The sequence below is a fragment of the Genypterus blacodes genome, unplaced genomic scaffold, assembly GCF_046128005.1.
Source record: "Genypterus blacodes isolate CSIRO-AG114 ecotype Tasmania unplaced genomic scaffold, CSIRO-AGI_Gbla_v1 ptg000093l_1, whole genome shotgun sequence".
Lineage (NCBI taxonomy): Eukaryota > Metazoa > Chordata > Actinopteri > Ophidiiformes > Ophidiidae > Genypterus > Genypterus blacodes.
Window position 1 is genome coordinate 485,249 of NW_027466897.1, and position 24,306 is coordinate 509,554.

Below are 24,306 nucleotides of genomic sequence, written 5' to 3' on the forward strand. Positions count from 1 at the left end.
AAAGGTCACACGAACACCGGAGCAGATTAGCAATTCAGATTGGACTAAAGGGGCTAAAAGGCTGGTGTAGCCCTGCCTGGCTCTTATTACATTAGAGTAGGAGCACACACACACTACTGATGAGCCACAGAGGAGGAGCCGTCTCTAAGATGTAGGAAATATATTCACACACACACAAACACACACACACACACGCAGTCCTGTATGTGAAACAGAAAAGTAAAGTATGACTCACAGCAGACACACAATGGGCTCCAAAAGGTTGGGCTGGGTCGGGAACCTATGACTGCACAGGCCTGTAGAGAACCTTTGACACATACACTTCACTGACTGATCGATCCTCTGTATCTGCTTTCCTCAAACACACACACACACACACCAGAGCTCACCAGTAGTCCCAGTCAAGGTCAAATCCAGTCCCCTGCTCTTTATCACTGCATTATTCTCCCACTGTAGAAGATCCATGTTAGAGAGAAATGGTTTGAATCCCTGAACCAGTGTAAGCGCTCTATGTATTTCCTGGGTAGTGTGTGTGTGTGTACAGCAGTGATGACGCTCTATTGGACACAAGTCTTTACAATTCTGAGCTTTGAGCAACAGTGCTTCAGACGTAAAAGCTGCATACGTTCTGTGAAGTCTCCGGCACGTTCAGCTCCATTATCAGCCACAGTAAACGGGTTTAGATCTCAAACGACGCTCCTTCATCCCTTTGACACAGGAGAGAGAGAGATCCTGACACTTCACGCTTTCTCTCCTTCGCTCTTTCTAGGGCAACGTGTGACAGATATAAATCTAGACCCAAAAGAAGGAGAGACGGGGCCTGGAAAGTACAGTGGGAGCAGACATGTGTGTTGAGACGCCTGTCCACACCTACACATCAACCAAGAAATGAGAATGGTACAGTCCAATCATTAATACTGCCTATACCTTACATACTGCCTGTCATGTAACAGAGAGACGTGATGTAATCTCATTGAAAAACAAGGCTGGAGACAAATCCATGTTGTGCCATTTACAGGTGTGTGTGTGTGTGTGTGTGTGTGTGTGTGCAAGAAGCAGCTGGATCGTGGTACCAAAATGTGTGTGTGAGGAGAGTGTGTGAGGGGGTGTTGTTGTGTTCAGGGTGCACCTAAATGGAAGTTGTGTGTTACACTGTAGTTCTAAGCCTGCTGTGTTTTTTGGGAACAGCAAGCAACCCGGAAACAATGCAAAGCCTGGATTATGAGCAGAAATCACCTCGGCGCTATTAACGATATTGGAGTGATCACCGCTCAGCTGAGAGTCTGAGAGGACAACGCGAGTGTCTTTTGTCCCTGAATGTCTCCCAACCAGTATAGCGTCTGCAAACTACTGCAGGGGAGGGGGGAGAGAGAAAGAGAGAGAGGAAGACGCACCAGTGCTATAAGTGTGTGAGCTCCAAAAAGATAAATACCGACGAGATGACAGATAGGCCTAACGGTTGCCATGGCGACTATGAACCCACCCCCTTAAATGCACTCGCTCGTGTATGCGCGTGCGTGCGTGCGTGCGTGTGTGTGTGTGTGTGTGTGTGTGTGTGTGTGTGTGTGTGTGTGTGTGTGTGTGTGTGTGTGTGTGTTTGCGCGCGCGCGCGTGTGTGTGTGGCCCTCGTCAGTCCTACCTTACATTCCTCCATGCACGTCCGGACCGAGTACGCGTCCGTCTCGTATTTCTCCACCAGCAGCTCAAACTCCCGGTAGGTCTCCTCCGCTTTCCGGTCCAGACTCTGATAAGCCCGCACACACTCGGTGCATCCCAGCAGATCCACCCCCATGGCCATATCCAGGGTGCAATTCATATCGTCCGGATTCGTAAACCCGTAAAACAAATCCAAAAGTGAGTAGGAAGTACAAAAAGAAAGGTACAAATCACTCAGATTCACGTACGCCAACCGCGTCCCCTTCTCCCCTCCACCGGAGAGGCCCAGGCACACGGTCCTCGCGTCCGTGAAAGTAAAGCAGTCTTTGGACAGGCTGTCGGGGTGACAGGTGTCCATTCGCCACAGAGGTTTGGTAGAATTCCCTAGAAAAATAACATCTTCCTCTCTGGCGAGGCGGCGGGGGACGGGTGATGTCGGGACGTGGTGACGGTGACGGTGGAGGGAGTTCGGTGGATGCTCGCCCATGTCCGTAATTGCGAGACCCTCGTCCGACCGCTTGTCCCGGGTTCGCGTCAGTTTCGCCTCGGCGCAGAACCACAAGTGATCAGAGAGCAGGACGGTGATGAAGAGCAGAGAGGCCAGCGACAGTCGCCATCTCTGGGCCCGCTCCGACTCGGTAAATGGCTTCTCGTTCTCTCGGGGTGCAAACCAGTATTTTAAGCCTTCATCATGCTGCCGACGCATCCAAGCACCCCTGGTCATATTTTAGGAAAGTGCTGCCCTGGCCGACTCCACCGCGGGGGCTGCTCTGCCACAATACTCATTGATTTCGGGGGAGATGGGCTCCGGTTGGTTCTCCTTCGTGTCGCGGTGGGGTGCCGTTGCCTCCGCCGGTCCAGGGCGCTCCTCTGTTGCGCCCCGCAGCAATCGGCGTTATTCCGATCCAATTAACGCGCCCGCACAGATTAAGCTTCGCGCCGCCGCATCCCGGTTCTCCATGGCTCTCCGGGGGGAGACGGCGTCCTCTCTGACCGCATGCCTCCCTCTCTGTGCCGTCCCTCGCCGGGGTTTGTTCTCTGGTCGAAGGGGCGCAGGGAAACCAGCTGTTGCGAGCCTCTTGGTGCTGATGCTGCGCGTCTTCCGCCGGTTTGTTGATTCACTCAAAAGACAGCGCCGACCGTTTCGATGCACGCCTGCTCGTTTCTCTGTGCCGGACTTGGGCGGAAAGCCAAGAATCTTCTCTCTCGTTGGCCATTGTCATCTTGGACCGCGGTTAAGTTGCCGCCATGTTCGTCTTGAAACACTTTTTCGGAGAGCTGGCTCTGTTTGCGTCATCTCCATCGTTGCGATAGCTCCATCGTTGCGCAGTGGCGGAGCAGCTTATTGCCTATACGCACACAAGCAGTCGCATACACACACTCTTCCATGCACTCTCTCTCTCTCACACACATACGCGCGCGCGCACGCACACACACACACCGCACAGGCAGGCACACAGAAAGGTTACCCTCTCTGCTCTTTGAGAGTAATAGTCTCAAAATATTGTCTGTGTGCCAGTGCACACACACACTTTGGATATTGGCGACATCTTGCTTTTGGTGCAGGGTAGACATCGGTACACTGACATGAACAACAACACATTTGGGACATCGCGCTGTTTCCACACACGCACACACACACACACACACACATTCTATTCTAGAAAGAAATGCATCTATATACTGTGCTGGATAGCTGCTGTATATCATCATCACTAAGGGAGTGTTGCGTTCAGGGAGTGTTGGATAAATTGAGATGAATAGTCTGGTCCAGTTAATATTTTCAAACGTGAGATATTCACTTTTTGGGCTTAAGATGTGGGTGCTTTAAAGTCTGGTTGGTCTAACCGAAGTGGAAAAAGTGGAAAGCAGCTGAACAAGCAGATGTGTGTGGAAGTGTGTGTGAGGGTGATAGGCTTAACCATCATATATGGTCTTATCAGGGCTGATGTGTTTGGACATAGGGTTGAAAACAAACATACAAGGTGTACAGTATGGACCTATATGCAATTAGTGCAGTGTGTGTGTGTAGGTGCTGATATGTGTATGAGAGAGAGCGAGGGGGGAGAGAGGGGGGGGGGGGGGGGGGAGAGAGAGAGAGAGAGAGAGAGAGAGAGAGAGAGAGAGAGAGAGAGAGAGAGAGAGAGAGAGAGGCTTGCTCCTAGGGTGGTGAAAGTAAATTATAGCATTTATCCTGGTTCTTAAAGCTATTAAATCATTGTCAGTGTGAATGGCTGGGAGTGCTACCAAAGAGAGGAGAGGGTGTTGCTTAATGTGAATGGCCTGTACATTGGGGGATAAGACAAGAGACGATTACCTGATTAATATGCGCTTTGAGGCAGAGCTGATGACAGTTTATCCTGTTTGTTGTTGAGAGTAAAGTGCTCAGTTTTAGAGCAGCTTCCCTCACCCACAAACAAGAAAATGTGCTGTATTAAATCATGTATGTAGGTCAGTGAAAGAAACTTTATGTTCTGTGAGTTATTCTAAGGGGCAGAGTGTAACAAGGAGCGGATTGGGCAGCAAATTGTGGATTCTCAAGGTGAACTTTATAAAGCTCTCTTTGTTTGTGTGTCTTGATGGTATTGTTGTCATTATACTTTATGTTGCTCAAGCTTCTGAATTGTTTAAGCTTAAGCAGAAGAAAATAACAGAGCGAGGAGCCTTTTGTGTAACTGCTGTTCCCGGGCAGATCCCCTAATACAGGCCCTTTTGTTTCACGTGCCACTGAGCAGCGGGAACAAATCACGTCTCTAACAATATCTGCTGCTTTGTCACGTGACGCTCACACAAGGAAATTTAATTTGTTTTATGTTTTTGACCCCCCAGTGAGCTGAGAGTTCACCAGGGGCCTGGATTTCAGCAGGGACGCTCCCTGGAATTGCACCCACTGATGGTGTTATGGCAAACATCTGTTGTGTCGTTGCTAAGGGTGCCTGAATGCTCATCGCTCATCACTCATTGCTCGCACATATTATGTCACTGCAGGATGCTGCGATCATGCTTCAAGGGATAGATGTCCTACTTTGACTGGGATTGTCTAGTTTGCCTCTAACAGAAGTTGATCACTTTTATTCTCTGCCACCGACTCTAACGGTATTGTGTTTATTTATGTGACAGACTGGTGAGTGTGTGTGTGTGTGTGTGTGTGTGTGTGTGTGTGTGTAGTTCCTTACCCTGATGTCCTGATGCATCCATGCAGAGACCTGGCCAGGATTCTTTGAATACCTGTTTCAGGGCTGCAATCTGATTGGTCCGCACTGGACACTTGACTTTTGGCAGGACCTGAGGTGGCTAATTAACAAACATATGTGTGTCTGGCACAACAGAGAACACTCTCTCACCTGCACTGCATGTGTGTGTGAGGGTTGCAATTGCGTGACAGTGAGCATGAGAGAGGAGGAGAGTATTTTTTTGTTTGTGAGGTTAGTGGAGTGCAATATTCTGGCCATCAAATCAGCACAGACACACAGCCTGGTAAGAGTAAAGGCTTACATACATGACTCACTCACTTTCTATGCATTAAAATGTGTGTATGTGTGTGTGTGCGACCTCTGCATGCTCATGTACAGTACATGCACGTGTAAATCTCACTGTGCTGCTCTTTCTAATCGAGAGGTTATTTGCATGTATGTGAGGGCCTTTGCCATTTTCCTGTAGTGAGTCATACATATATATATATATACATTACATATGTGTGTGTTACATACATATTCTGCATGTTCAAACCCAGCAGTGCTCTGTGTTTTTGAGCTCCTCGTGCAGGAGGGCAGGGCAGGATCGCTGGACTGGACCTGCCTACAAGTGTTGGCAGAGGGGAAGGAGAGAAGAGACTGATTACATCTTTCAGCTGCACACACACACACACAGGTCATTTACCACGTTTGTGTTAAATCTCCAACCTTCACGCCTCCTACGCACCATGTCAGCATTAAAACCAACCTCTATAAGTAAAGCAAAGCTGTCATAACTCTTTTTCACTCCAAGGCTTCTCCCTCCCTCTTCTTTATTTCACTGTTGTTTCTGCTCTTTCTCTCCCTCCCTTTCTCTCTCTCCATTGTCTTTTCCTCCACTCAGCCGATCCTCTCCATATGATTCTCTCTACCTTAAGCTCTTCCTTACCATTGCCCCATATTCTCTCATTCTCTCTCTCTCTCTCTCTCTCTGCTTCCCACTCTGGACTCTCGTACGCTTGACGTCAGGCGGGGCAGAGAGCCAGGCGAAGCAGAACCTCCTCTGATTGGTTGGAGAGGTCCACACCCTCGGTGTTGGCTTGAAGTGGATGTTGGGAATTGACACAGCAAGCGTGATTTAATGTCCATCCTCATTAGACGCGTGCGAAACATTTTTCATCGTCTCCATATCGATACTCATTCACTTTCCACATGCAATATATGAATTTGCTAAGTGCTGCACGTGCTGCAGAAAGCGATACAGAACAGGTCTCTCACATAAAGTGGAATCAGGAGGACCCATCTCTGTAATGATATGACAGAGAAATGATGTGTGTGCCTCCGCATAGAGAACATGATTTTGCAGGTTTAAGGCAATGTAAAGGCGTTACATTAATGCAGTTGAGGGAACACGTTTGCATTCCCTCAAATATGCACGTGTCTGTTTATCTACGTTATCTGCTCTTTCATGAATGTGTCACGTGCTGCGAGCATGTGCGCCGGTGTGAATATATGAATTAGAATGAAATCTTCGGCGTGTGTGTTCTGTCAGTCATGGGAAACGAGGGGGTTTGCGAGCTACACATCAGGTTGTCCACCCTTCCTCCACATGCAGCCCTGCACCTTCGCCTCGCCTCAGGGTTGTAACTCTTATTGATCGGTTCGCCCCATTATCATTCTAGGAATCCCTCCGTGGCTTATCACCCCCACCTTCCTGTCCGGGGGACGTGTCGATTCCCATATCCATGATCTGGGATTCCTGGCCTATATTCCCATAGTGCAATCTGGATCTGCGTATACAGTCAGCCCCCAGCTTCAAAGGAAATGTGCCTGCTGGGGAAGACAGCTTTCACCTTGGCAGGGAAACCCACAGAATACAAATGAATGAACAGAGGAGACTTGTTTGTGTTGGAATAAATCCCAATGAAGTCACGGACCAGGATTATTATGCATTATTAGCACTGTTTCAAATGCATATAATTTGATTTGGAACTTAGGGAATTTTACAGTATCCCTGCTGGTGCTCTTCCTGTTTCAAACACTGCACTAATAACAATAACAAGAAGTGGAACACATAATAGGAAAAAGGACAAATACACAAATGCAACACAGACTCTGTGACAAATGTGTGATAAAATATATGTAAGTGTGCGAGTGTGCGAGTGTGCGTGTGCGTGTGCGTGTGTGTCTGTGTGTGTGTGTGTGTGTGTGTGTGTGTGTGTGTGTGTGTGTGTGTGTGTGTGTGTGTGTGTGTGTGTGTGTGTGTGTGTGTGTGCGCGCGTGTGTGTGTGTTCTTCCCCTATTACCCTGTTGTTACATCACTGATGGCCTGAGTCTGTAACATGATGCTCTCCAAGGCCTCTAGGTGATCTCCTGCATGGCAATGATTGTTCTTTATGGGAAAGAACCAGAGGAACATTGAGCTGACTGAGATAATCAACCAATGGGCTGAACTCCACGACAACTATAATCAGCATCAAATGCATCGTGCATCAAATAACAAATTAACCACAGGGTTTAGTAACTGTTACACTGGTTGTGAACATAAATCTTCTTGTGTTTTATGATCATTGTGATATTAATGATGATATAAAGGGAAGGCTGTGTGTCATGATTGCCAATAGGTGCAATGGGTGGTTGAAAATTCTAAATTGCCCATATGTGTGAATGTGAGCGTGGATGGATGGATGGATGGATGGATGGATGGGTAGATGGATGGATGGATGGATGGATGGGTAGATGGATGGATGGATGGATGGATGGATGGATGGATGGATGGATGGATGGATGGATGGATGGATGGATGGATGGATAACTGGTGTCACAGTGCAGAATGCCACGTAGCTACATTACCACAGAGAGCGAGAGAGAGAGACAGAGCGATGTCCAGATGGAAGGAGTGGGCTCCTGTATCGTCAGCTTTAGCTCCAGTGTCAGCGGCAGCAGGCAGGATTTTCAGGAGGTCCGAGGCTGAGACCTTGGCCGTGTACTGCAGGAGAGATACAGAGACAGAGAGAGAGAGAGATCTGAAGCCCAGCACAAGATTCAACACCAAGCAGCAAGCAACTGTCAACGCCAGCATGGACTGGATCAGGATCTATCATCTTACCAGGAGAGGGAGTATCTCCTGAACAACCACCAGTGACTTAGAATGCAGCTGATAAGAGCATTAAGATGTGATTACTTTGTGCACCAGCACAGCACAGAGCACTCGGTATCCCCTGCACTTTGCATTCCATGGGTGTCCCCCGAACAAACATGAATTTTTCATATATTGAATTTAATGGGACAATAGAGAGAAGACCATGAATGAGCCATTTACTAATGCAAACCCTGGTAAAGTCTCTCCGTGTGAGCAAGGAAATCAAGCCTGGCACTTCTAAATGCATCTCCCTCTCACAAATCATCACTGTCAGAGGAGAGCGCACCCTGATGAAAGGGATATACGTCTGCTCCTGCATCCAACAGGAGAGTGCATGGCGTGTGTAGTGCAGCCTTTGAACTGCGAGTAATAACAAATCCTGGCAAACATGGTCTCTGTGCTGAGATCCAGTCACATCCCATCCTGCAGGAGTGGTGATCACACAGCTATAATCCAGACTTTCGCCTGGGCCGAGGTTGGATAAAGGCCAGTGTCGCTCTACTCCCATCCTTCCAGTCTCATCTGTCCTCCCCTGTCTCTGTCTCTGTCTGTTCCGCCTGGAGTGCGAGCGTGCCAAGCTTCAAAACGTCACCAACCGGCGCCTGCCACTCCATTAAAACCCAGCTCACAGGGCGAATGGCAGCGGCCCAGGCCTATTGCTGCAATCTCTGCATCGGCGCCATCGCCTCTGTGCTGTTCTTCCAAAAGTTCTATGCAGCAGAAATAACTGGGATCAGATGTGTATAGTATAGTATAGTATAGTAAGTGATTTAGACACTTAGACACTTTAACAGCCTCCTGATGGTTTAGCTCAGTGGCTCCCTGCGTGGTTCCTATTCGGCAAAGAAAGCCGATCTTCAGTTGCTATCTGATCTGGTATGCAGGGGTGATGTGCTCTCAGTGCGAGCCCGGGCCTGTGTGGCACCGTGCTGTACTCGGCCTAAGCCCTTGCTCTGCGTCATCTATCTCATCGCACAGACTGCCCGACCTCAGATGACTTTGCAGACACACGCTGCAGTCTACCAGTCACGTGCGCACCTCTCCCTCTCTCCCCACGGTGGTCTGCTCCACTTCTGATCGCCGTGCACATCTGTGGCTCTCCTGGCAATCTAAAACGTACGGCAAAAGCGAGACAATCAATGGAGAAGGGCAATCCATTAGTCGGCGTTCAAAGTTGCTTTTCAGATGTGACACTGGAAATTCAGTTAACCCGGAACGATGATAAATGAAAAGATTGTGTCTTTGCAAATTGTGTTTTCTCCCGTGTGCCGCTTTCCTAAATGCTTCTTTGATGTGAGTGAGGCAAGCATCCCCCTACATCCAAGTCAGGATACACACTTGCGACCTCCTTCCTCTCTGAACACTCTCTCTCTCTCTCTCTCTCTCTCTCTCTCTCTCTCTCTCTCTCTCTCGCTCACTCTCTCTCGCTCACTCTCGCTCGCTCACTCTCGCTCGCTCCCTCTCTCTCTCTCTCTCGCTCCCTCTCTCTCTCTCTCACTCTCCATCAGCCATGCCCCCTACAGCAAGGCTCTGTAAATATCTGCCCCAGACAGTGTAAAGTTCAGAAAAAGGTCAAAAGCGATAAAATTCAGCTTTGGGTCGGCCTTCTGTATCTCAGTGTAAAATCACGGCCTAAGGAAGCGTCCAGTGCTCCGCCTCGCTACATACGTCACGCCTTCATAAGCTGAGATAATAGAGAGCAAAACGATCTGCATTTATTTTGCTAACATCATGCATACCATCGCTGTAACATTACACAGACCCCCCCTCAGCAGCGTGGCTCGGAACAACATTAATCCTCTTCTCCACGATCCTCCAGGCTCGCTGGAGCCCTGATACATTGCACCACTGCGGAGAGAATAAATGATAAGAAGAAATTATAGCTGTGGTTAAATCAATCAACTCGTGAAGATCGGTATCATTGGATTTTGTGGGCTCCCATCATGCACTGGGGCTAATTTATGTGGTCATGGCCGTTGCTGCAGTGATACTCTGTAATCAAGCCAGGGTCCAGGGAGCCGAGGCCCGGGGAGCATAAATCAGCTGTGTGAATGGTCCCCATATACTAGGGGGTGGTGAAACACACACACACACACACACACACACACACACACACACACACACACACACACACACACACACACACATGCAAAACAAATAAATTATAAAATATTTAGCAAAGTATCACGCTTTGTTAGGAGGACACACACACACACACACAGATACAGAGCACCCCACTCTCTGTGCATCCCACCCATTAACAGTGACATTTAGAAATATCTCCCCAGTGTACGGCAGCTGATGTAAAGTACCTTTTTATTAAGCTCTTACTGTGCCGGCCCCAGGGGTGAGGAGGTGAAGTGTGTATGTGCCTGTGTGTGAGAGTGACTATGGGAGAGCAACACACACTCACTGAGACGGCAAGAGAGAGAGAGAGAGAGAGAGAGAGAGAGAGAGAGAGAGAGAGAGAGAGAGAGAGAGAGAGAGAGAGAGAGAGAGAGAGAGAGAGAGAGAGAGATACAACTACATGCAAACCAGTAGAATTGCCGACTTATAGGTTCAAACAACACTCACTCACTGAGGATCATGCAAACAAAAAGGGAACAATATAAGATTGGAGATCTGGAGCCTGATAAACATCCACAGTTCTAACATCCATGCTTGGACTGGGAAACATGCAGCAGCCTCAAATTTTGTCTGGGCTAGGGTTTGTCCTTGTCCTTCTTGTTTCCTTTGTGTCCTTAAGTAAAGATCTGCTTTCTGTGATTTATGAATGGCAGCGTACCTCAGCGGGTTCAGCGATGCGTTTCCATTCAGGCCTTAATTTGATAACTAATGGAGACATCAGCCTGGTAGATACTGATGTCAGTCACTTTTAAGAGTAGATGGAATTAGATACAGGCAGAAAAATATGAACTGGCCAACAATACATTCACTCAAAAATTATTTTCTTTCTTCCCTCACATGCATCCAACCAAATACACACAACCACACACACTTCACTTAAATGAGAAATGAAAGATGGCCTTTCACTCCCCACATGATAAAACACTAACCTTTAATCTGGACGGCAACCCCTGCCTGCTTTTGCCAGCCAGTCTACACGTCCTCTGGAATCAGCTCAGTCAGGAACGATCCCCCCAAACAATCTAAACAATCACTTATTACGAGCCTGACTGACCCTGGCAAAGTGACTGGGCTCTCTCAATTGAGTGAGTTGGCAGTTACCAGCATGACCCTATATATGTGTATTTAGGTTTCTAGAGTCTAACCACCTTAAGAGACCCCGCCACTTCACTCAGGCTATGTTGGCTGCATTTCTCAAGGACAGCAAGTTCTCCTCCTCCTGTGCCGAGAGAGCAAAGTCTCCACAGGCCAAACTGAACACACTGTAATTACTTCATGCCCTCCATATTGTACTTAGGGTTTTGCCACTGACACTATTTCATAACTGTCTCTTCTTTAATACCCTTCAAAGCGTAGCGCCTTTTGGCTTTCTGAACTGTGGAAAAACTAACTTCCAACAAAGGTGAGCTTTTAGAACAGCTGTGATTGATGTTAACAGCCGTGATGATGGTGAAGATAGTGGTGGTGGCGTAAGCTGAGGTTGTAATTGTTTTCTAAATGAATTCTGTGATAGCAATGTCTAATAACGTTTGCTATTTGTGTTGGACACAAATTGATGTAAGAACAAACTGCACTTGGGCGAGCTGCAAATACTTGGAACGGCTTGAGGAGCGCTTGATTTAGCAGTTCTGGCAGGGGATGTTACCACTACGTTGGCTGTTGAAATGTCTAAAAAGCCACAGAATGGCTTTTCCGAAAGTCATTTACTTGAAACTCCTTTCAGCTATATTTCTGGCCCAATGGCCAAATGTGCTAATTAGTGGATATTTGTCTCTACTATCAAAGGAGGTTGGGCAGACACGGGGAGATCAATGCTGGCTTGAATAAAATCATTTATGCTCTAAAAATGTTGCAGATGTGATGGTATCATTTTAGCGAGAATAGTCACACACCACCCTTCATGAATTCCCCTCCTAGCATGGGACAGGAGTATGAAGCGTTGCATCATCCTGAGCATTACATAGTTCTTTGGTTTGATACATCGATCTCACCTTTATGTGATCATTCCCTCACATCACCTGCATTTTACTGAGACGTGTCTACACACAGAGGTCAGTCTACATTCTGTTCAATGGGATTTCTAATCAATATGAATATCAAGGCCTTTGTTTGTGGATATATGGCACACATAAAAATAACATAACATCACAGAAATAGGTCAAGGACAAGTTTGCATGTTGTATAGTCAACAATGGAAAACTGCGTCATGTTTAAGAGAAACAACAAACCAACAGTATAACACTCAAGGACGACGACATGTTGGCCCTGAAAAGTAAATGGGCCATGCAAACCGTAAATGTATAGGTGTGCATACATTATGCACCACAATGCTTTTGATAGCAATTTCCAAACGAGACACATGTCGGACACAAAATTGCCAGCAGGACCCAACCCCTTTTTTTCTATTCTTTTATTGCTATCATTTACTGATTAAAACTCAGCAGAGTTCAGGCGAGGTTGTTGTAGGCAAGGTTTGTCCTGTCCTGCCGTCAGAGTCCTGCTGTGCACCAAAATTTGACACACAGCTTGGGCGCACACACCGCCCGTTCACTTTTTGAGAACACCGGCAAGGGTCCTGATGTTGATTTTAAACTGATGGATATTGGATTTTTGCATTTTGACCGATTACGTGACACTTGAGTTTTGTTGACCAATTTCTTAGAAACAGGGCCTGTTGTTTTTCCAGCTTTTCATTTCAGCGGAGGAAATCCAATGAATGGAAGAGCTACACAGACGCACAGACATAGAAAGTGATATCATCATATGTATGAAAGAAGGCTCATTTGCAAGGGAAATGCAGTCTTTATTACAGTCTGCATTACTTGTCTGTCTCTTCACCATAGGAGGCCACATAATTGCTGCCTGAGACGTACAGCAATTTCTACCCAATTTATTCCCGGCAGGCATAGGCAAGCCCACAACCACAGATAGGCCTGCTTATTTCACTTAGCTGATTAAGCCCATCACTGTACCATATACATTTCCATTAAACCCTGTTGACTGGCATTAGAACAGAGCCATCTGTGTCACGCCAGCGTCTACTTTATTAATTATGAATCTGCACGAAAGGTTCTCTACTACCCTGACATGGTAACTTCTGTCAGTCACCATGTGTGTTGCGTTTCAAATGGAGCGATGCCAGTGTTGCTGTCCTCTCTCTGACTCAAAGCAATGCTCCGTCTCCAAGGTGACAGCACATTTACATTGTAGTCATGGACACCACATCTATCACCTTGCACATCACATTCAAGCAAATCAAAGATGCACTGCTTGTGATGATGTCAGACAAACTCAAATGTGGCTTTTGCAAAAAACCCAGCATACGCATTTCAGACAAAATGAGATAATTGTGTTTGTGATTTAAAAAAAGCTGCAGAGTGACAGCGCCAAAAAACAAACAAAGGATATCAATGACTCGGCTTCTGCGTAAAGCCACAGTGCATAATTCGATCCCTCACTGGGTCAATTTGAATCAATGGCTTTTTCCCAGTATAGAATTATGAGCTCTGATGTCACTGGGAGGCCACTGGGGGGTGCAAAGTTGTGTGAGGTGAATGATAAGCGTGTCCCTTGGCCTGATGATATTATATTCCCAGCCAGGTCGCGGCAGTCACTCCTCATCCTACAGCCGCCGACTTTGTGTTTATGAGCCGAGGCCCTGCAGCTGTTTGGACTGCTGTGGCTCAAGTAATTGAGTCGTGGGATGCAAGGGTGTGCATGTATCTGTGTCAGTGTGAATGAGTAGGCACTATATGAGTCACTGTATGAATGTGTGCGTGTGTGTGTGTGTGTTAGATATTTTGACTGACATGTCTACGGTAATTGACTTGTCGGTGAGAGTGCAGTTGCCAGCTGTCAGTCTTTCATAAGCTGAATCCATCACTGTGCAGCACTCCTTTCCCTTTTACCCAAAGAGACAGACGTGTCCATTCTCACTCTATAGTTTCTGTGCAACCAGGCACACGGTCGCTGCCATTGTCCGGACCATTGCACTCTGGTTCTGGGTTGCTAATTCTTAAGGTTTCCTTTCTCGTGTTGTGTTTCCCCCCCAGTGAATGTATTTTATGATTAAGCCTGAATAATAAAGCAAGAACATGGATATAACCTTGAAAAGGGCCATATAATGTTTTTGTTATATTCCTTTATTTTACAGTGTAATGTACAGTAGAGGGGAGTACTGTATGGGTTTAATGATGTCAACATTTCAAAGCTTAAGGTTAATGGCTAGAGAAATGCATCCAGTAAGTCAAACATGTGAGTTCTGAGCTTAATCCTGAGATATAATGACATCACTATGTAATGCATCTGCCCCTCAAAACACTCGGTTAAAGTCACACTAGTCCAGTCTAGTCTTAATTATTATGTTCAGGTTAATTACCCTTTATTAAGATGTTTCCAAGTGAATTCTTAGATATAATAGGGTCCAGTGACATATTTGCCAACAGGAATGAATGACTGACCTGGAAAGCTCTGTGCACAGACAGCATGCCAAACCCTTTTGTCTCGCTCCTTGTTATGTCAATCAGCTGTGCACCAAGGCCTCTGGGGTTGATGTGGCCTATCAGTTGTCATTCCAGAAGGCAGAGGACTCAGGGGGGGAGGGGGGCGGGGGTTTAAGGGCAGATTATACCCACGTGTTTCCGTACGGATATTAATGTATTCACCTATATTCATAAATGACAGAAAACGATGGGGTCAAACATCCAAGGTGGCACCTCCCTCATGCCGAGACTACGACACTCCTATAAAGCCTGTGTCAGCATTTCTGACTCAATGATAATTAAGAGGCAATGACCGTGTTTGCATACAAGAAAATACTGCATGTGTGATTTTCTTCCTCTGTCTTATTTACAATAGCTTCTATAACAACATAACATCTTTCTAAACGCTTAGGTACCGTCTTCAACACCAGGAAATCAAATCAACCAACCTCAAGGACAGAGCTGACCGGCCAACAGCTGTGCTGGTCTGCACTGATGTGTCTGCCTCCTCCAAGGTCACAGGAGGAGAGTGAGCAAGATTTAAACACAGCAAAGCAAAAAGGCACCCCGGCAGATAAAAGCATTGATATATAAGTAATTAGCTTCATATTCAAAACTGCATTTCAATTATGGACCTTTTAATCATCGTATTCTCTATGGCACAACACCTGGTTAATTTGATGGACAATGTCATTTGTATGTTTGTATAGTCAAGGCAACAGCCAACCAGTTCAAATCACCCTTTTGTGTCCTGTTTGTTAAGGTCACCTTGTGCAAGCAATTGTCACATCCCAGGTCTAGTCGTTTCAAAGTAAACAGGAACTGAGGTGAATGCTGTGTGTGCTGTGCAGGTCGCCGTGCTTTCTTCCCATGCTGTTCTTTCATCGCTAAGGTCACAGGGACTTTTCTCTCAGCTCCCCACCTGTCAACAGCCCAGAGTGTTGCAGCTGCCACATCTACAATATGACCCACTTTTGTAAGTTGTAAGAGGCGTCTCTTCTGACTGCAGCAAACTGTGTGTGTGTGCGTGTGTGTAATGGTTAAAGGGACCAAACAAGACACATGACACAATAAAAATGGGTTAAAGACGCAGGAAGGCATCACAGACTTTCAGAAATTAAGATCAAGGTTTTGATAATAAACCTGTTTACGTCTGAAACAGCTTGACTGGTTGGCCTCTACTGTGGGAGTCGAAATTATATGTCATATAAGAATCTGTATTTTATGTGTCGTGTATGAATTATTGCTGCATTCCTCTTCCTGTGACATGAAGAAGAAGCTGTGGCGCTCCACTACAAATTTGTGTGGATACATTTTCATTCTGATAGCAGCACCTGCTGGGCAAACAACGCAAAGCAAGTGGAGTGATAACACTAAAATATTTGCTGGAATTGAAGTCAGAGAGTTGTGTTTTAATCGCCATTGTGTTTTGAATGATGTCGGATTAAAGATATTACATAATGGGAATTAATCTGCGGTGTCAGTTGTTTATTTTATCGACGCCCAACGTCAATCGTATAATGAATGTGTAGGCGGAACCTTATTTCCCGTGCCGAGCCCAACCCGGATCTCTGGAGGGCTACACCAAAAATGCTAAACACCGGAGCTAGCTTGTCCGGTGTACTGTACTAACAAGTTGCCGTGTTAACTCGTGACCTAAGCCTGAAATATATTTGCTAATATTTTACTGTTGGCTACAAGTAACGTCAAAACGCGTATTTCTGCGACGAAAGATTTAATGCCATTCAATATTACACAATGAGGCACGATGATAACAATTGACGTTTTCGTAAACTATTTATGGAATGTGCTAAAACGCGTAATAAAATATTAAAAACTACGAGAGGAAATCGCTAAACTGTGCTCAGCTCGGTGTGTACTTCTTCATGTAACACTTTTTCACTCAAGCATAAAACCGCAAAGGTTATTCAAATATTTGTCTTAAAGGTTTTTTTTTTCGAAATTTGAATACGGAAATTTCAACACCTGCCGGCAGCACACGGCGCATTCAGGCGAAAGTCACCAGATAATCGGACACTCATTGATCCATTACACCGGCTGGCGAGACAGTCACTCACCTTGTATCTCGCATTTGCTCACCACTTCATTTTCACTGTTATGAAGGTAACCGACGTGGCGCTGAATGACATTAACCGAGTCACCTGCAAGTCACGGCTTCCTTAACTCCCCCATGACGAAGCATTAAAATGAGAGAAGGGTAAGTAAGTGAACCTGCCGTCTACTCATGACAGTTAGCTAGTCACACCGGGGTGGTTAGCACTGACAGGCTAGTGTCAAGGGATAGCGTCATGGGCAAACAACGCATTTAACACCATTTATCTACAAGTTAGTTCGATTAAGTAATCAATTCCCTTTCGTGGGAGCTTGGTGTGTACCCCTAGCTATTTTTGTAGTGCGGACATTGATGACTGAAAGACTCCGGTAGGGTAACTCCTTTAGCCATCCTAGCTAGCTATCTATCTATGAAAGCGCTGCTAGTTTGAGTTTCATTCCAGGTGCGGTAAGTACATTTCTCCAAGCCTTTCATTCTAGTAAAACCTTTTAATATGCTCTTTCCTCACTTATTTACAAATTTGCAGACATTGTTATGTCAGACCGGCCTTTAAAACACACGGTGGAAATTGACAGGGTGGTTAAAACAGCAATGGAGGCCTATGTAATCCATGTTAATGTCACTGTGGCTCATTAAATCAAGCATTATTCAAATAATGTATCTAGTTCTGTTCCCTTGAATACCATGAGTATAGATTGCTAGATAATTCGGATTTATTATTCAGTACATAGTTTCTCAGATGTGAGGATTTGGTGGTGTTCCTTCTGTTTCAAATCATATTAAATACCAATCACTGTGCTCTCCAGATGTTAAGTTGTGTGTTTATTATTTGTGTTGGAACTGTGCTTTACTGGTAACATGCACGATTGTTTAAATTAAATTATTGTACAGCATAAGCAACCTGACAGTCACAGTCAGTGGAACTTGCCGTTTCTCTTGATTTCCCCCTGTAGTCGCTTGACTGTTGTACCTCTATTTTCAGAGTGTGTGTCCTGTGATTCAGCGTTTGTGTAGCCATGGAGAAGCCCTGGAGGCTGTGGGGAGCAGTGGAGCGTTGTACCTTGACCCTGGTCTCCTGGTCCTGGGGTGCTTGTCGCATCTCCCTGCTGGCCCTCATCCTCACCTTCCATTTGTATGGAGGATTCTTTCTCCTGGCTCTCATCCTGGCCTCTGTGGCAGGAATCCTGTACAAGTTCCAGGATGTGCTCCTCTATTTCCCCGACCAGCCCTCTTCCTCCCGCCTGTACGTACCCATGCCGACAGGAATCCCGCATGAGAATGTGTACATTCGCACCAAGGATGGAGTGAAACTGAATCTCATCCTGCTTCGGTACACGGGAGGGGACACTCCTCCTGGAGTTACCTCTGCTAATCAAAACTCCCCAGCCTCCTCTGCTCCGCCCACTATCCTTTATTTCCATGGCAATGCAGGCAATATTGGACACAGGGTGCCGAACGCTTTGCTGATGCTGATCAACTTGAAAGCCAACGTGGTGCTGGTGGACTATCGTGGCTATGGGAAAAGTGAAGGAGAGCCCAGTGAGGATGGGCTGTACCTGGATGCAGAAGCCACACTGGACTATGTCATGACACGCCCAGACCTGGACAAGACCAAGGTGGTGCTCTTTGGCCGCTCACTAGGGGGCGCTGTGGCCGTGCGATTGGCCTCTGCCAACCCTCACCGCGTGGCAGCCATTATTGTGGAAAACACCTTCCTCAGCATCCCCCACATGGCAGCCACGCTCTTCTCCTTCATGCCCATGCGTCTGCTGCCCTTATGGTGCTACAGGAACCAGTTCCTGTCCTACCGGCAAGTGACGCTGTGTCGCATGTCCTCCCTGTTTGTGTCGGGTCTGTCGGACCAGCTCATCCCGCCCGTCATGATGAAGCAACTGTACGAGCTGTCTCCCGCACGGACTAAACGGCTGGCCATCTTTCCCGAGGGCACGCACAACGACACGTGGCAGTGTCAGGGCTACTTCGCTGCCTTGGAGCAGTTCATGAAGGACCTGCTGAAGAGCCACGCCCACGAGGAGAACGCTCAGCCCTCGTCCAGCGTCACCATTATCTAAACCAACCAGGGAAACGATCCTTCTTTACTCTTGGTTACGGGCTGAAAGGAGTGAAGGTGTTCACTGTTTTTAATTGGAGAAACTTAATTCATTTTGGAATGAATGTACATTTTTATGCTCTTGTCTATTCTTTTTTAAAAATGATCTCACTTTAATTTTATTTCTCTTTTTACCTTCTTGTAAATGAATCTTACTGGTAAAAGAGTATGTTGGGTGTAATCTTGCCTTCACAGGTTTGAATGCATGTGTTTCTGGCCTTTATGAATTATGCCTGAGCCCTAATCACACTACAGATGACCACTGCATTACAAACGGCTGTAGTGGCTCTGCTGACAGAACTCAATGTGACGGCCACAGGAGCCCCTGCAGTTTTTCATATAAAAGTGATTACTACTGGAATTTAGTTTACACGTTGTTTGACATACACATGACAACGAGACACTGATACAATGTAGGCCTATACTGTGTGTGTGTATATATTTTGTTTATACATTTCACTCTTTTTGTTTCGATTCACCCCCAGTGTTGCGTTCTGTTCTGTTGGCTACTTCCTTTTGAGCAATACACGAAAAAGCATCAGGATGTGTGTTTTCTTGTTTCCTTTCCTATTGGATTAATATTGAGCACTGGCTAAAGCTTGGCATGTGATTTAGTGAGGTATGTGTGTGTGTGTATAAACCCTTCAGCATTTTTTATTTCCCTGCCTCAGTTACTTATGAGGCAGCACTTTGCGGTGTTGAGGACGTCATGTGTTGGCTGGGAGGAAATGGTCAGTACATTCTTTTTTTAATTCTTCACGTTTTCCCAATCCTATTGGAGTGCTTTATCAGATATAGTTTTGTCTAAACACAACTGGCCAAACATCTCGTCCTTTACCTCTGGAGTCTGTCGGTGAGCCACATTTGCACTGTGTGCTTTGTAATTGCTGTTTCAATTTTTTTCTTCATTGAACTATTATCACTGGCATCATAATTGCTAAGTTAAAAGTGTTAGGTTCTTGTCTCATCCCGTGCTTGTGGCTTAAATGGCTTTACTCACTCGGAGGGCTTTTAATGAGCTAATTAACCTTTCCTGCATGTCTTCCAGGGGCTGGCGCAGAGCGATAGGAGGGGAAGGGAGGGAGGGAGGGAGGGGAAGGGGACCAAACCTGTATCTGCTCTCACTGTCCGACAGCGGTAAAAAGCTGCACTGCAGTGGTATCAAAGCCATTCTAATGCACCTCAGCAGATTTCCTTTGCAGCCATATGTGATGCTGTTTGTGAGAAGAGAATTCAACAAACACAAAAAAAGACCAAATTGCTTTGCGTCCTCGTGATAGCAGCCGTAAGTCGGTCTGAAGGCTTCGTCATGAATGTAAAATCCCCTTCTTTCCTGTAAGTTTTTAACATTTAATCATCGGCGGCGGAGTTTCCACACGTTCCCAATCTGACCATGTGAGTGTTTGCTCCTTTCATTCTTCGCTTTTTGTTATACACACACTTCTGCTGTTTGCTTGCATTGCACCATCTCAATTCAAGAAGAGATAGAGGAACAAGACGTCATTCACATTCTGACATTGATCAAATGACTTTGTCTTTGGATGATAATTGTCGTTTACCCTCACAAAATGTGTCGCAACTTCTCTCGGCGCTGTACGTCCAGAAATATATACGCAACAAACTGAATGTGTTACTCTTACACAAAGAAAGTGGTTTTACTTGCTCCGAGCGCAGATTCATATATTTGCATGTTTCTGAATCGATCGAATGCTGCAAGATCAGGTGTGTTTGCGTGATTTACGTTTCCAAGGCGACGTGATTTAAGTTGAAGCATCTTTGGCACATTAAAGAACCTGTACAGTGTTGACATGGTTTGTGTGTCTCCAAAAGGACACTACATACAGACACACTTTCTGCACCCTAAGACATCTGAATGATCAATTTATCTTCTTCAGTAGGAAGCAAATCATTTTTAAGTGAATTTTTTCCATGTTAGACTTTGTTTATTTTCTACTCCAAAACAATGCCAACTTCTTTTTTAAGCACACATTTCCACTTTCTATTTTCTGTACTGTAACATGCAATAAATTACTATATTAAAATAGTTTGGCTTTGTTTTGTTTGTTATGGAGAGGATTTTACACAACGACTGTCCGGCCTCAAATTTTAATTTGATCAGCCGCACCACTTCACTTTTTATATGCTGAGAATTAATGTTTTGCGCTTTTGCTTTTCAAAGGATGTTGCACTTCCTTTTTTTCAGTTTACATCTCGTCTAATATAAGCATGATGTTTTTATGCTTAATGGTTTCATGTGTCATGCAAACCACACCATCACTCTTCTGTTCTCCTTCTGTCTGCACTGGTACAGATTGTGAAAGCACTGAAAAGTGGTTTGTAAGTTTGAAACGAAAAGGTAAAAAGGAGGAGGGAAGCTTGTCGCTCGCTGGTCAGGCAGGAAGTTGAGCGCAGTTAGTTGAGCGGAACAACAGAGGGGAAGCTGCATTACCCTTTTATCTGCTGTATTCACAGTGTGCAGGCGCTCAGACTAATCTGGAGCGCAAGGGCGAAAGCAAGAGTTAAGGATATCCATGACAGAGGCAAACATCCATTTCTTTCCAGCCCTGTTCTACTAGAAGAGAGGCCAGTATTATTTATACTGATACGCCAAAAATGCAAACGCTGTATCTCCCGGGAGATTTGTGTGCAGATCCCATGATGACAGCATCGGGAGGTGCGGAGGCCGAGTCTGGACAAAGAGCAGGTAAAGGTAGGCTGTCGTGGCCTGTGCTGCTGCTGATGCTGGCAGCTGTCACCTCCTCCTCCATTTCAGCCTTGTCCATGTACCAGCTGGTGGCCCTGAGGGCCGAGGTGGAGGGCCTCAAACTGGACGTCTATCGCAGAAGAGAGGAAGGACAGGAGCCCAAGCATGGAGACCAGGTGAGAATCGACACAAGCATCATTTAAGTCTTTCACCTGAACATGTTGTGTTATAAAAGACCTCTTTTCTGTCTCCACAGGCTGCAGAGCATATCAGTGTCTACAGACGCAGCCAAGAGCCACTGCAACCAAAGCAAAGGACGAGGAGATTTGTCTCTGCGCCGGAGAAACTAAGTAAGACAAAGTAGCCAACAGCTGAGTCTGACTTTGCACTATTTAAGTGTGAATAAAAATCTGCAGTAATCAAGTTAAAAGACTGGTGGGAGTTAGATTTCTGCTTAACTGTGTTCAATACTAATCTCAAAAGTGTCCCATAAGGGTCTAAATTCCATCCACTTCTTGTTGCTGTGATGTTTCACATAATACTGTCCACTGTACATGTAAGTGTGAATGAGTCATCGGTTATGGTGTTAACCACAGTGGATGTCGCAGGCTGGCTGGCTGGCTACGGTTGTCTGGGTTTATTTGTGTCAGTGCAATGTGCATTGGTGTGATGATGAGATAAGGCAACCGTCCATCCTATAATGCAACCACGCATGCACTGATGGCGTGAGCCTGCATGTTGTAAGGTCCAGCAAATTCACCTGAACAGGCCTTGTTGTTGTGTAGAAGGATCAATACGGTGCTGCTGACAGTATTAAACTGATATCAGGAAGAAACGGAAGGAGGGAGGAAGGAGAGGAGACAGACACAGACAATGAATAAGCAATGGGCAGATTGTAAAGAAACTGCTGACCAGTATTAACATCTCTAAACCTCTCTCTCATCTTGTCCCAGTATCTCAGCCGTGCTTGCAGTTCTTGGCCAACAGCAGCAGGGAAACCTTCAGGAAAGGTAAAGTATCAATGTTCTTAATTAATAATAATAATGTTCATTGTCATTTTCAGATGGATCATGCTCGTTCACATTCATTTATACTTACATACATGAACATGCATCCGGCTCAAGCAGCAACAGCATGCAGCAGTGAGGACTCAGCTCTTGTGAAACTGTTCATGCATTGACTTTTACATTTTTTGTCTGTGTCTTGGGTCAGAGTTTAAATCGGAGCCGTACACGGGGATCCCCTGGCAAGCTGGGCTGAGGAGAGGCTCTGCTCTGGAGCCAGATGGAGACACCATGTTAGTCCGAGAGGAGGGCTACTACTTTGTGTACAGCCAGGTAGGCCTGCCTGCTGTCATTTCACTCTCTGTACACCGGGGGGTGCTGCCGCTCTGCCTGCCAATCAACCAGAGACAGAAACATGTCTAAATATAAAGCAGAAGAAATGGGTTCGCTCTATCCATGCATGCCGTCAGCTAACAGACCTTGAAAATAAGTTCAGAGGCGTATCACCACATTGAAATCTTACATTGTGTATGTTTACACCCACATAACAACCAGATCATGCAGATTTGTCCCTGCATTTCTGATGGCTTTGGCCCGTCTGTGTTCAGGTCTACTACATAGACAGCACCTTCGCCATGGGTCACGTGTTGATCCGCAAGAAGATCAATGTGGTGGGAGACGAGCCTGAGTATGTTGTCCTGTTCCGCTGCATCCAGAACATGAACCCTGTCCACCCTTACAACACCTGCTACACAGGAGGTGAGCCCCTGTGTCATTGTTAACGTCCAACTATGTTCACCCTCTTACCAACAGCTGCTCCAGAAGGTCAGTTGGTGCGTTTTTCCCCCCCACACACGTGTGTGTGTGTGTGTGTGTGTGTGTGTGTGTGTGTGTGTGTGTGTGTGTGTGTGTGTGTGTGTGTGTGTGTGTGTGTGTGTGTGTGTGTGTGTCTCTGTAATGGCTCTGTCTATAGTTGGGTGTGGGAGATGGATGTGTGTGATAGCAAAAGAGAAAATGGCAGACCAAGTTCTAAATGAAATGTTTCCCTCATTCAGGTATTGTAAAGCTGGAGATTGGGGACCAATTGGAGCTGCTGATCCCTCGCTCCACAGCAAACGTCTCCCTGGATGGAGGATCCACCTTCCTGGGGGCTATCAAGCTGGCGTGAAGCGTGTCACCACATTTCATACCCCAGGGGCCCTGTTGCGGTGTGAAAGAGGCGTTGATGATGGAATGCTTGTGAGCTACGGGTCACAATTCTGGTGATTTGGTCTGAAAATGGGAAGCAGCCTTTTCTCTACAGGCTGAATGACTGTGTGTGACTCCAATCTGGCGCCATGGGGGACGATGGAATTGCATGCCTGTTTATAACTACGGCTGTTAAGTGCTCAATTACACAATTACTCCTAAACAGTCAAGTACTTTTCACTCAAATAATCATGCTTCTCCTGTTACACATGTGAAAATGGCATATTGTGAAACAGAATATTTAATCTATTTGCTTTTTTAGAACTATTCAAACATTAACAATAGTAAACTGGATTTGCAATGACACAGACGCAATAAAAACGACAATTCCTTCTCAAGAGATGACATCATCCGGAAGTCGGGTGGAGGTTGTGTTTTCATTTTCAGCCACTAGGGGGCGAGCGCTGTGTTAGCAAACCGTGTTACCTGCGTGGATGCAACAGAATCGAGCGAAAATGAACAGCAGAAGCAACGAAAAGCAGGTAAAAGTTACGTTTATAGGTCGACACGCAGGGGATTTGGGCAATTAAGTCGTTTTGAGACAATTTGGAGGAGAATTAAAATGTTTCCTTTGGGTAATTAAGTCA

At 46.0% G+C, this 24,306-nt stretch overlaps 3 protein-coding genes across 3 annotated transcripts in view; 2 read left to right on the forward strand and 1 right to left on the reverse strand.

Moving 5' to 3' along the window:
• Window positions 1-3,051, reverse strand: part of nalf1b (NALCN channel auxiliary factor 1b) — a 58,178-nt gene extending 55,127 nt beyond the window's left edge. Inside the window, exon 1 of the mRNA XM_076159176.1 lies at window positions 1,640-3,051. Within this exon, the coding sequence (XP_076015291.1) occupies window positions 1,640-2,380 (741 nt within the window). The 5' untranslated portion in view covers window positions 2,381-3,051. The remainder of the gene's footprint in view (window positions 1-1,639) is intronic.
• Window positions 3,052-16,613: 13,562 nt separating this feature from the next.
• On the forward strand, window positions 16,614-19,305 carry abhd13 (abhydrolase domain containing 13). The gene is made up of 2 exons (XM_076159191.1): window positions 16,614-16,797; window positions 17,636-19,305. The coding sequence occupies exon 2, from the start codon at window positions 17,670-17,672 to the stop codon at window positions 18,723-18,725; it is 1,056 nt and encodes a 351-aa protein (XP_076015306.1). The 5' UTR covers window positions 16,614-16,797; window positions 17,636-17,669; the 3' UTR covers window positions 18,726-19,305.
• Window positions 19,306-21,167: 1,862 nt separating this feature from the next.
• tnfsf13b (TNF superfamily member 13b) lies at window positions 21,168-24,048 on the forward strand. The gene is made up of 6 exons (XM_076159133.1): window positions 21,168-21,643; window positions 21,724-21,817; window positions 22,421-22,477; window positions 22,680-22,804; window positions 23,080-23,230; window positions 23,527-24,048. Exons 1-6 carry the CDS (start codon window positions 21,377-21,379, stop codon window positions 23,637-23,639), a joined length of 807 nt encoding a protein of 268 aa, XP_076015248.1. The 5' UTR covers window positions 21,168-21,376; the 3' UTR covers window positions 23,640-24,048.
• The last annotated feature ends 258 nt before the right edge of the window (window positions 24,049-24,306 follow it).